At 39.6% G+C, this 13,554-nt stretch overlaps 1 protein-coding gene across 2 annotated transcripts; it reads right to left on the minus strand.

Annotated features, from left to right (window-relative positions):
• Positions 1-626: 626 nt before the first annotated feature.
• Positions 627-12,770, minus strand: piwil1 (piwi-like RNA-mediated gene silencing 1). 2 transcript variants are annotated; one of them, XM_080894359.1, is made up of 21 exons: positions 12,686-12,770; positions 12,152-12,263; positions 10,909-11,014; positions 10,479-10,607; positions 10,165-10,379; positions 9,724-9,845; positions 9,429-9,509; positions 8,828-9,025; positions 8,361-8,469; positions 7,962-8,088; positions 7,499-7,616; positions 7,035-7,149; positions 6,768-6,955; positions 6,533-6,605; positions 6,095-6,295; positions 5,633-5,736; positions 5,371-5,441; positions 5,133-5,286; positions 4,730-4,855; positions 4,454-4,601; positions 627-1,064 (listed from the first exon to the last, which is right to left on the minus strand). In XM_080894359.1, the coding sequence occupies exons 2-21, from the start codon at positions 12,218-12,220 to the stop codon at positions 948-950; spliced, it is 2,571 nt and encodes an 856-aa protein (XP_080750485.1). In that variant the 5' UTR covers positions 12,221-12,263; positions 12,686-12,770; the 3' UTR covers positions 627-947. The 2 variants fall into 2 exon arrangements, with proteins under 2 accessions (XP_080750485.1, XP_080750486.1); XM_080894360.1 differs by lacking the exons at positions 10,909-11,014; positions 12,152-12,263; positions 12,686-12,770 and adding an exon at positions 10,715-10,794.
• Positions 12,771-13,554: the final 784 nt, after the last annotated feature.

Below are 13,554 nucleotides of genomic sequence, written 5' to 3' on the forward strand. Positions count from 1 at the left end.
ATTTTCAAAGCTGCCCTAAGGGATTGTGCAGATGTCCATCCTTGTGCGTGAAATGGAACAGTCCACCTCCTCCTACCTTACATCATTCAGTTTCCCCATTTCATCCTCCCATGCCGTTTAAATCCAGACTATTTTCTATACACAAGAGTTGAACTGAAACTGCCAAAAACAAAGAAGAAAAAAAACAAAACAAGAATGTATGCAAAACATTCTGATGCTTTCTGTACAATTCTCGGCCAGACCGCCATCTGCACCTACAGTAAACTGATGAACACCTTTTTCCTATTTACGAACCACTTCCTCAGACATTGCTTCTCTTCATTTTGAGTGACTGTTGCTCTTTTTGTACTTTGTCCATTTGTAAAATTGTTTTTAAATGTTTATACTTGATTTTCAGACTGCCTTTTTTGTACATTTAAATTTATAATCAAACAGTTTAAGCTTTCCCCATGGTGTCTTGAAGACCATATTGTTTAAAAGTCTGCAACTGTGTGCTAGCTTTATGATAAGAATTATCAGCCTATATTGATGGTTACAAATTATTGTGTGGGTGTGCATGTGCAATCTTTTATATAAAAAAATAAATAAATTTGATATTTTGTAATGTAATATTGGACTGACTTGCTTTGAAATGCCAGGAATTACAAACAGATTTATTGATTTGTGAGTAAATGAATACAGAAAGTGTGACAGCATCTAGGTTAAATCTTGTGCTGCAAATGATAACAATAAAAGGCTCAAATATAACAAAACCAAAGATTATAGATACTCAACAAAAAAAAAAAAAAAAAGACTTTCCCCATCACTTAAAGTATAACTGATCGAACTACTGCATTCAATTTGGCCTCCGAAACAACAACAACTAAGCTCAAACAACAACAACAACTAAGCTCAAACAACAACAACGAGTAAATAAGATTTTCTATGCAAACTGGGCCTTTTTATCTTTAAAGGTAGAAAAGCTGGTCATCCAGCTTCATATTGGGCTCTTTGTGGATGCTCTGACCCACAAGGAAAGCCAACTTGTGGGCGTACTGGCAGGGAGCAGGCACTCTGATGATCCCCTAAAGCACAAAGAAAAACAATCAGGCATGACCAACACAATGCCAAAGCCAGTGACATTTACACAGTCGGGGAAAATTATTTGATCCCTGCTGAATTTATACGTTTGCTCACTTACACAGAAATGAAGTCTAATTTTTAATGGCAGTTTTATTTTAACAAATACAGAAAAAAAAACATATCAGAGTTATGAATGGATTCACATGTCACTGAGTGAAAAAAAGTATTTGATACACAAGTAAAACACAAGTGGGTACTTGGTGAAGGAACTCTTGGCCAGTACAGCCGTATAGTCTGTCACCAGGTTTGCACACATCTCTGGAGTGATTTTGGCCCGGTCCTTTTTACAGAAACTAAATCCTTTAGGTTTCTCAGTTGCCACTTGGGAACTCAAAGCTTAAGCTCCCTCCACAGGTTTTCTATACAATTGAGGTCTGGAAACTGACTAGACCACTCAATGACCTTAATGTACTACTTCTTTGGCCGGTCATCATCATGGTGGAAGACTGATTCGGACTAGGGCTGCCACGATTAGTCGACTATCAAAATCGTCGACGACTAATTTAATAGTTGATGTGTCGTTTGAAGCTTTGTAAGATCCCAAAAGACGCAGGAATAAGTAGTAGTATTTAAGGGTGTAATAACGGACTGAAGCAGAAGATGGCAGCACTGCATGTACAAGGATGCCAGCTGCCGTTAAACCTTGAAGAAGAAGAAGCAGTGTCCCAGAATTCGTAGCGCGGCCCTGCTCAGTTTCTAACAATGGCGGCAGCTAGTTAGTTTTAATATTACTCTTATTATTCTTTCTGGGTCACAAAATAAACGCTTAACATATTTTCAGGCGAGAATGTAGCTGTGTAAACTTCAAATATCTGCTCAGTTTATCAAGACACCACATATTTTCAAAAGCGCTCCGACGTTTTCGGAGACGCCTGTTACCCACCAGCTCGATAGCGAGCCGGGGTTCAAGGCTCACCAGAGCCGGTGAGAACACCGGACTCCCAGCAAATCGTTTTCAAACCCAACGCCGTCTTTCACTACTCAGGTTAAACATATATAAGTCAGTTAGATAACTTAAAAATGTTATCGTTTGGCTTTTTTTTATTTTTATTTTATTTGTTCCTGAGTAAATCGGTTTGGCTGAGATTAAAGTTATAGTTTTTACACAGCTGAATAAACATCAAGCAGACAACTGATTATCAGAAGTGTGAGATGCGCGAGAATATACTCCGGTGTCCTGTTATATTTTAGATAGCAAGGAGCAACGGCTGAGTTTATTAAACTCCACCGAAACAATCTGCAGATTTCACTAAACTTTAAACTATCATCTTGTCTTTATTTTTAGTTAACACATACCATAAACACTTAAAGCTGTAAACTAATGATAGTTATATAAGAGCAGATGCTGCTGGTGCAATAAGCTGTACGTTTTACGTCCAATGGATGCATGATCTGATTAGTCGACTAATCGCAAAAATAATCGGTGACTAGTCGACTATCAAAATAATCGTTTGTGGCAGCCCTAATTCTGACCCACCTTTAGTCTTCTGTGCTCTTATCGGAAAAACACCTCCAAAGTACAAAGTTTCCACCTTCATGTTTGACTGCAGAGATCATGTTCTTTGGTAATACTCTGCATTTCTTGTCCTACAAACTAGGGCTGCCACGATTTGTCGACTAGTCACGATTACGTCGACTATCAAAATCGTCGACGACTGATTTAATAGTCGACGTGTCGTTTGAAGCTTTGTAAGATCGCAAAAGACGCAGGAATAATAGCAGGATTTAAGAGTGTAATAACGGACTGAAACAGAAGATGGCAGCACAGCATGTACAAGGATGCCAGCTGCCGTTAAACCCCGAAGAAGAAGAAGCAGCTGTGTCCCAGAATTCATAGCGCGGCCCAGCTTAGTTTCCAACAATGGCGGTAGCTAGTTAGTTTTAATATTACTCTTATTATTCTTTCTGGGTCACAAAATAAACGTTTAACATATTTTCAGGCGAGAATGTAGCTGTGTAAACCTCAAATATCTGCTCAGTTTATCAGGACACCACATATTTTCAAAAGCGCTCCGACGTTTTCGGAGACGTCTGTTACCCACTAGCTCGATAGCTAGCCGGGGGCTAGGTCACTAGCACCGTGAGAACACCGGACTCCCGGAAAATTGTTTTCAAACCCACCGCCGTCTTTCGCGACTCAGGTTAAATATATATGAGTCACTTAGATAAATTAAAAATGTTGTTGTTTGGCTTTTTTTTTTTTTTGTATTTTATTTGTTCCTGAGTAAATCGGTTTGGCTGAGATTAAAGTTATAGTTTTTACACAGCTGAATAAACGTCAAGCAGACAACTGATTATCAGAAGTGTGAGATGCTGGAGAATATACTCCGGTGTCCTGTTATATTTTAGATAGCAAGGAGTTTATTAAACTTTACCGAAACAATCTGCAAATTTCATTAAAATTGAATAAACTATCATCTTGTCTTTATTTTTAGTTAGCACCTTAAAAGCTTAAAGCTGTAAGCTAATGATAGTTATATAAGAGCAGATGCTGCTGGTGCAATAAGCTGTAGTTTTACGTCCAGTGGATGATGATCTGATTAGTCGACTAATCGCATAAATAATCGGTGACTAGTCGACTATCAAAATAATCGTTTGTGGCAGCCCTACTACAAACACAGCGGGTTGAGCTGATGCCAAAGAGCTCAATTTTGGTTTCATCTGACCGCAGCACTTTCAAAGCGTTCTCTAAATCATTTAGTTGTTCACTGGCGAACTTAAGATGGGTGTGCCATGTGCCTTTCTGGTGTCCGTAGTCCCAGCTGCCTTCAGATCTCTAACAAGCTCCTGGCATGTAGTTTTGTGCTGATGACCACCTTTCTTGTGCACCCCATGAGCAAAGATCGTATGTGGAGCTCCAAACCGAGGGCAACTGATGGTCATTTTATATTTCCAGATAATTGCACCAGTAATTGTCACCTTCTTACATCCCATTCCCCGTTTGTCCTTTGACAGCTCTTTTTCAATTACTGAAAAATATAATTAATTGAAGAAATTGATTCTGTAGACAGGTGTGCTTTATAATTAGACACTCTTGAACTCCTTGATTGTAATTTGCCAATTTGAGTCAGAATTCTGGCTGGGTTGTAGGGGATCAAATAATTATATCACTCATTGATTTTTGACTGATATTCTCCCTCCATTAAAATTAAATTGTATTGCTTTGTAAATTTCTAAATTAGAGTCGATCATTCAAAAATGTCATCATTTAATGAAAACTCCTTAAAAACACTGAGGAGAAAGACACCTGATTATGACCAGTTTAGATGAAGACAACATTTTCAGTGTAGAAAGATTTCTACTCAAAAAGGTCACTCTGATGCCAGCCTACCTGCCAGTTGTAGTACATGTGGCAGAGCTTGTAGGTGAGCCGCTGCATGTGATCTGGCTTGAGTCCACTGGTGTCATACACGACATTGTAGTGGGTTGGTGAGACACTCCCACTGCGAACAGCTTGGCTCACAATATAGAAGTCATACCTAGAAAACAAACGTGCAACAGTACTGTCACAATACAACTGCTCCTATGTAAATATCAAAAGACCGTTAACAGCTTAAAAAAAAAAAAAAAAAAAAAAAAACCCGCCCCCCCTCAAAACAAGACGTACCACTCTGGCCGGGTGACCTCTGCGTCAACGATGGTGCCAGGAGGAGGATTGGACACCTTGCCATTTATGTGGGCGAAAAACCTGCTGCTTATGCGCTTCTTCACCACCACCACACTCAGCTTTGGGCTACAACAAAAGGACAGAGGCTCTGGGAAAACCTGACACTTCTACTAAATAATCTCAACTTTGTTCTTTTGATGCTCAGGAATAAATACTAACAGCACTACAAAAATGTCCATGTTCCAACCAGTCATTTTACTTTACTGTCCTTACAATTCTCAAATCAAAGGAAGGAATCATGTATGACCATTTGTGTTATCAAATGCAAATTTAACTGCCTCTGAGGGCAACCGTTTTTAGAGATTTAAAAAACACCATAACTGTTGGAGATGTAAAAACTCACTTGTAGTCTTGCCCCATTGACTTGATGGAGTCCATGATCTGCTGAACCTCATAGTTCACCACACTGTGCAACTGCCCATCCCCCACTCCGTCTCGGTAAACGATGATGCGTGAAGGCAGACAGCCATTGAACCTCAAATACTCTTTCAGGGCAGCTGGAAAACAAAGTGTTAAGACAGTTTCTGAGATCCTCTGTGTATTTAAAAGTAAAAGTTTTTGAAATGACAAAAGAAACTTGCCACTCAAAGTCTTCTTCAGCTCATCCATGATCTCCTGACCTTTGTGCTGCAGCACACACTTTGAGAACCACCTTGAAAAACATTTGAATCATTAACTGTACTATTGCATTTAAAGGCTGGGAAACCACACACACACACACACACACACACACACACACACACACAAAAACGCCAAGTGAGGCCTTGTTTGCACATGTTGAACATAACCGAGAGCATTGCACTGCTCCCAGTGTGAATTCCCAACTCAGTTACAGAAACCAACCTGCTCATGCTTTGGTTGAGACTGGCCACTAGAGCACCAATAGACCTTTTCCCAGCAGCGGTGTCATGGTAGCAGTCGATGCCCACGATCATCAGCTGTTTGAGCTGCACAAACATGACAATATCACAAGGGGTTGCCACAGCAGGTAGCTCCGGATGTATGACTTAGCAGATTTTCTTTCTTTTTCTTAATGTTGGACAGCTACAGAACCATAGATGATTTCTGCACCTCCAGAGATCAAACTGGGGATCTATTTTTAAGAAGTCATCCCAAGGACAGTCAGAGGCATTGTGAACCCAATCAAACCAGTTTTGGATGAAAGGGGAAAAAAAAAAAAAAAATACATTCTCATCTAAAGCACCAGAAAGTTTAATCAATTCAAAAGTTACTACTCTTTGCTTTCCAAAACACCTTAAACTTTAATCTCTGACATCTGAAGTATTTAGTTTGTGTGGGACTTACAGGGATTTCCACACTCCAGAGTTCCCCTCCCATCTTGCAAGCCATCTGCAGCGCAATCTTTGTAGCTATAGTCATGAGTGCCTGAGGTCGGCTGAGGGTACGGGCCACCACACACTGGCTGGGAGTGGGGCAGTCCACACAAAGGAACTTCTTAACGCTGTCATACTTATCCTTCCTGTTGTTGGGGAGGATTACCACCACCTAACAAACAGAAACACCTTGAGGTCTGGTACCGCTTTGGGAAACGTCAAAATTAAGATCCCTGATGGCAAAAATGCAATGTGACATAACTACAATACACTGACCTGCAGTTTCTGTCAGTTATAAAAAATGGCTACAATTCGAGCATTTAAATGCAAATGTGGTTCATAAAAAACATTTTAGACCTGAAAACTGAAATGTAAATGTACAAGTGTGTGCACTTCACACATCACCAACCATCTCTATCTGGGGTCCAACACTGTGCCGCAGGGCTGCGAGGAGAGATTCCTGATGATCTTCATACTGTATCCTACAGAAAAACAAGGATGCACGATAACGTTTGTGAATTAAAAGACAAGAAAAAAAAAAACTACAAGTGTTACAGTCAAAAATTTCACTTTACATACGTGACAGTCCATTGTGATAAAAAAAAAAAATGTGTTGCAGAAATACTTAAAAATGCTAAACTCACATGACAGGTTTTCCCATGGCGATTCCCAGTGGGCCTGAGACTCTGCTGAGAGTCTGTAGAAGAGAACTGGCTTCATTGCCGTTACGACGGGTGTGAAAGAGGAGCCAGTTGTTCAAGGGAGGAGCGCTCATCACAGCTAATCCACGCATCTCTTTGGCCCAGTCAGCGGCCCAGGGGTTGTAGTCATACTATGTGATAATTATATTAAACATATTAAATGAGCCCTTAAATGTATCCGTTTAATTAACTGAGAAGAAGAAATTATACCGATCTTGACCCCTGGTAAATCCTCTCCACAGGGAGGACTCTGCCAGCCAGATTTAGAAGTTGCTTATCAAAGCTGAGTCCCCACTTATCCAACTCGGCTTGCGCGTCAGCGTTCCTGTGAAATAATTTAAGCTGTAAATCAAAGCCAGGAATCTTACAGACAGAACATAATGACGAAGAAATTTGCAGTCAACTTTTGAGTATATTATCAGAACACCCAAAGTGTGTCTGAGATGAAGACAACTTCTAGGAAAAAAAAAATCAGAGCTTTAATTGTCATGATCAATTGAAAATATATGCCTCAAAAATCACTTCTCTTAAGCACAGTATAGATGTGACAAGTCCAGTATTAACACTAAATCATTGTTTTATATATTATTGCCTAGCTATTAAAGACCACCTAGGCAATAACTCAAAACAATCCGTTTATTTCTATTCTGATTCTACTAGTGACTGTCACCTACCTCTGTATATTAGTGATAAATCTGTTGAGGCGTCCCTCCCTCTGCTCTGGGGTCAGTCTGGTGTGGGTACTCAAGTCCTTCATGATGCTGAAATCAGCTCGCATCTTATCAGTCAAGCCTGTTAAACACAACCAATCAAAATGTAAAATATCCAATTCCTATAAAAAGTTAGTTATAATAAAACAACTTCCTTGTAAAACACATCTGAGGCCAATGTTTCAGGTATCAGAATAAACAAACTAAATACCTTCTTGTGGATTACTATTAGTGAATCTAACTGCAAACATTTCTGACTTGTACCTTGTTGAAAGTGGTACATACATGTTTGTAAGATTAGCATTGTAACTTTAATGCAGACGGACTGAGGTCCTTAGACGTGAAGCGTATATTTACAGATGCCTGCAGATGAACAAAGAGGCACATTTATCCGAAAAGGGCCAAATGGCACAGAATAAGGTTAAACCTGTTAGGTAGCACAGCTCTGGGATAAGCATGGCTGGACCAGGAGGTGGCGCTCCAGCAGGACCCATCCTCTTCACATAGCTGATCAGCAGCACCTGGTTTTCATCAGTGATGTCCAGGCCATATTGCTAAGAACAGGAAGTATAAATATTTGAGTGTGGACTGAAACTGAGGCAATTTACCATAAAGTTACTACTTGCAGCACTTTAAAAACTTTGCACCAGTGACACTAAATGCAAATTCTTTCTTAAATTTTGCATCTGAATTTTAGCCCTTTAAATAGTTAGATAATTTTAGTTCCATTTCTTATATTTGCCTTTGCCAGTAATTGTCCATGTAATGAGAACTTGAGGGCTTTTTTTTTTTTTTTTTTTTTTAATGTTGAGTGCACAATACCCACACTCTTGTAGTAGTTCTTAAAGGAAGTGTCAGCATCTCCCCTCTTGAATGTGTTGCTGGGAGTGTGATCCCAAGCAATACCATCAATCCGGTAGGTTTTGTTGTTGTACCTAAACATTAGAAATAAACACAAGTAGTAAGTCACATATGATTACACATAAGCACTGTGAAACTAATGCATCAGCGCACAGGTGTCGAACTCTAGGCCTCGAGGGCCGGTGTCCTGCAGGTTTTAGATGTGTCCTTGATCCAACACAGCCAATTTAAATGGCTAACTTACTTCCTAAACATGTCTTGAAGTTCTCCAGAGGCCTGGTAATGAACCAATCATTTGATTCAGGTGTGTTGACCCAAGGTGATATCTAAAACCTCCAGGACACCGGCCCTCGAGGCCTGGAGTTCGACACCCCTGCATTAGAGTGATACGCATCACAAGTACAAAAACAAGATGCTAAATGCAAATCTTACTTCGTGAGGATTATGAGCCCGACAAGCTCCTTCTCACAGATCTCAGTAAAGCGTTGACTTCCACATTGCTGCCTCAAGTTGACCATAAAGTCGAGGACTGTCTCACTGCGCAGCACCTTGTGGCTCACGTCAGTGCACATCATGATACAGGACTCGTACTGCAAGATGTTGGTGGTGTACCCTGGCCAGATGGTCAACCTAGCATAAAATTTTAAATAAATACAAATAATAATTATTTTTTTAAATTACGTAATTTCTAAAACCGTTAAGAATACATTGCTTTTACTTTGACATTTATGAGGAGTTTAAAAGTTTCAGATCTAACCGACACCATCAGGTTTTAGAGGAAATTGTTTTAGCTCGTAATGTTTTTTTTAAATACCTGTTGATAAGCAAATACCCCCCAAACCCTTTTCATCTGGCAACTATGCCAGGCACAATCATGTATGAGTGGGCAAAAACTGTGAGGACTTTGCCTGCAGACGGTCGATGTTACTGTGTACTGAGAAAAATAAGTTCATTCATGTTGATACATATAAAAACTTTTGCAGTTAATGTTAGGCCTTAAATTTTAATATAAGAAAAAACAAAAGAACTATACTTGTGCTGTGGGATGTTAAGGGGATCACTGGGGCTGTAGTAGTTGCGTCCAATCTGCTGCATGTTGAGAATTCTCAAAATCCTGTAGACATTAAAGCTTCCAGTCATCAAAAATACTTTGGTGAGTTGTACCAACGTCAAAATGTTTGCAATTAAATGCAACTATTTACTTTACCGATCAACAATCATAAACTACGAATCAGTTGCAAATCACTTCATTAAATTGGCAGACGCATTCGAAAAATATTGCTGCGCATCACTTTTTAAAAAGAAGCTCTGAAAGGTGGAAAGCTTACCTTCGGAATATGATATTGTAAAACTGAATGCACACTGGTGAAGAGGGTGGCAGTTCATTCGTCAGGGTGATTGTTATCTGAACATTCTCTCCATTTCTGGTCTTGCTATAGACCACAGTCTCCTAAACACGAGGGTTAGACACTGGATAAGAGGAAAATCCAGGCTTGTCAAAAGACTACAACTTTCCAAGCCACCAAGCAACGCCTTTGTCAACTCCTGTGCCATTTATAATATAACAACTACTACTTTGAAAGAATTACAGGAATTCAGTGTTTTGCAATCAATAACTCCAATCTCTCAAGAGATTAACACTAACCTGATCATTCAGGCTGACTGATTTATGGAAACCAACTCTTTTTACAATGATAACGAACAGGCAATTCCATCTGCGTGCACAAACACTTTCTTCATAACGCGCGATGTTTGGAGCATCACAGTACCTTGCTGTGCAATCTGTTCGGCAGAAAAAGCAGAGCTCCATCGAAGCTCCGTGCTGAGCCAAGTGTTTCCTCGTGCTGGAAGAGGAGCGCAGATCTCAGGCGTCGCGACTCCATTTGTGGTTTGAAGTCCACATGGTACTGATACAGAACCCACTGAGGGCGGGACAGGATGCGAAAGAAGTTTGCGGTCAGCTGAATGGGATTACCAGTTACTCCTGAGGAAGTGAACACACACAGAATTTTAGTAGTAATTTTCAAACCTCACAGATTACAGAAAGTTACATTTGGCATCGTTTCGATTTAAAACTACTGACCACATTTGGATTCCTTCACATGCTCCATTGCCTGCCTCGTGTTAACGCCTGCATCATGAAAATCCCGGCGGCGTCCACCTCTTTCTCCAAGCTTCACCTGCTGAAATCCAGCTGAAATCTGTAGAAGAGCTAATGAAAACAAATGAAGACTGTTAACAGTCCACATGCACTAATATGAATGTAAAAAAACAACAAGGCAATAGTGTCGGTCTACAAATATATAATCTGCATTTTACATTTCTAGCAATGCACAGAAAGTGTTATCGAATCGGACTGCCTTATTTCTTTGCACAATTAGAAGAGATGGTTTCCTCTGCAGTGCAGTCCTCATCAGTTTACATTTTTAACTTTACTTATAAATGGAGTAAAGAAAGGACAAACAAAGATATTTAACAGAAGAAATGTAGCTCGACTTTTTGTTTGACTGCACCTTCTGCACTGAAGGGTCCTGGAGCACCTTTCTGCCTCCCTCTACCACCCAGGTCCCCCGCCTCTGGGGGAGGGGCAGCTGCTGGTGCCGGCTCTTGGGCCTGACTCTTGAAGAAAAAAAAACAAAAAAACAAAACAAAAGGAAGGTTGGAGAAGTGACGTCGCTTTAAGCATGGTCATTCTTTTCACGAGAAGGAACTTAACTCTGCAGACACATTTTTGACAATTACTTTTAATGTGCGCATCCAAGAATGAGATAAATATACCAGAGAGAATGTTTTCCCTTTACATTTTCCACAGCACATTAATGCTGCAAGTTCTCAGTATTTTCTGTAGTAAATAAAGAATTACGCTTGGAAAACGTTTTTCACACCTCGGCTTGTTTCTGCATTTTATGCAACAGGGTGAGACAAAATTATGTAAAATCATTTTAATCTGGAAAAATTCAGATTTAAAGTCCAACTTTAGAAATGACTGCCACTGTGTGCCGTTTCACTTTTAACAGGTGAGAAGAACAATTACGTTCTGTAAATGAAATGCTGAGCATGTTTTATGCAGTACATGTCTTTTTCAAAGAGTATGGGCAATGACAACAGTGAGTCCTGTGGATAATGGAGAGAATTCCCACTGTGACAAAAAAAAAAAAAAAAAATGCAGAAATGCAGTCCTGACACATCATTTTTCTTAGTTTCATGAGTCACTTCCATTTTATTTATACAGAATGGGTTAACAGCTAATTATTTCAAGGTATTTTATATAGTGAGGTAGATCTTGATAATACAAGCACAAAAACAAATGGAGCAACCCTGCTGGTGCATGTTTGAGGCAAATTTCAGTATAGAGGGAAAAATACTGGCAGTCGGCACTGCCATCCCTCAACCTTTTAACTCATATGGTACCAATTTGAAAAGCCTAGATGATTTCCTTCTCCAGTTTTGAATTCACAAACTTGTCCAGTGCGCATGCCCAGCGGTGTGAGGACATCCTATAAGCCTTTTCCGGGTGAGGGGTACAAAAGAAATAACAAAAAAACCCATAATAACTTGTTGGCATTACAGATACAGACCATTGGGTAATATAAGGCTTGGCACAGTAAATATCAGCCTGTTGTCTTTCTATCGGCCATGCGGCCTAAGCTGTATGCACCACTGACCCCTGCTGAATCAAAGTAGTTAACCAGCGTGTAACGGGAATATGATTTTTTTTAAAGGATTATTTAACAGTAAATTCAAAGGTGTCCTTACCGCTCCAGGTGCTGCAGTCTCCTGCCCACGCGCTCTTCCTCTGGATCTCGCTCGTGCTCTGCCAGTCATTTTCGCCCCCTCTCAATTTTTTCGGCTGATGAAAAGCGATACTCTAAATTTTCAGCGATTAAAAAAATGCAATTAATTTTTGCCAACCAAAATTTACCGTTGCAAAAACATCAAGGCCCTCTACTTTTACCCCGCCGCCATTTTGTGATCAAGTAGAATCGTTACACCTGATGCTAGCTAATGACCACATGCTAACGAGAAATCCGATTTTTGTGTACGATTGTTTTACAGAATAAAATGTGACATTCTTGTTTGCACATTAATTGCATGCGTTATCCAAGATTTTGACTGTAAATTGTAGCGTTTTTTGTCAAATAAATAGAGACCAATGCGTTAGCTAATTAACATCTGCCCATTAACGGTAAGGCTATCATTAATCGATTTCAATATCAACTTTAAGAGTCACTCTCAATATTTACTGTCGTTTTCAACACATGTTGTATGATATTAACTAAGAATACTCACTTTATTTTTTTCTTTTCTTATTATAAACCGTCCTAACTTTCCCTTACAGCAGGTGTCCCGGTCAAAGAGGAAAATGAAATGTGCACAATGTACTTATAGGCCGCATCACTGAAAAAATTAATACGCTACTGAGTTTCATCGACTTTCTCAACAAACGTCTTGAGATTAAATAATGTATTTAATCCACATATCAACCATATATTATAAGTATATTATAATTATATCCGGGCAAAACGGACCCATCCATGACGGGATACCTGTAATTACAAAATGCACTCCCCCCCCCCCCGAACTATGTTTTTAAGCGGAGTGGTTTAACCTGATACGGTGGTTGTGTGTGCATTTTTTTAAAATAGTGTGATTTCAATTTTGGCCACTAGATGTCAGCAAAGCTGTAGAATTAAATTTACAGACTCAGGATGACCGCTAATACAGTTCATCCAGCCTCTGATGCGGGCCTTAAACATATGGTTGCTGGTTGTTGGCCTGAGATTTCACCCGACAGGCCAGTAAGAACCTGTAAGAATGTTTCCTAAAGAATGTTTCCTAAAATTTCACCTTGACAAGGATGACTTAGAGTGTGTACACCATATAACATAATCTATAAAAGATTATCTTCTTAAAAATAGCCTATCAGTTCTTTTAGCTAGTATTAAACCGAATGAAGGTGAACAAAAGAGGGCTGTACAACTCACTGAATGAAAGTCAAGTGATAACTGTGAGTGATCTTTTCATGACTATATAGATGAGGGCCTTTTTCCAAGGCAATGAAGGCTTTGTGTCATTCAGTTTCTGTGCAAATGTAAACTTATCACCATGATGACAGAAATGTTAATCCAGAAGTGTGTTAAATGGCTTACACAAAGTCA

Source organism: Rhamphochromis sp. 'chilingali', assembly GCF_963969265.1.
Source record: "Rhamphochromis sp. 'chilingali' genome assembly, chromosome: 10".
In the NCBI taxonomy this organism is placed as follows: domain Eukaryota; kingdom Metazoa; phylum Chordata; class Actinopteri; order Cichliformes; family Cichlidae; genus Rhamphochromis; species Rhamphochromis sp. 'chilingali'.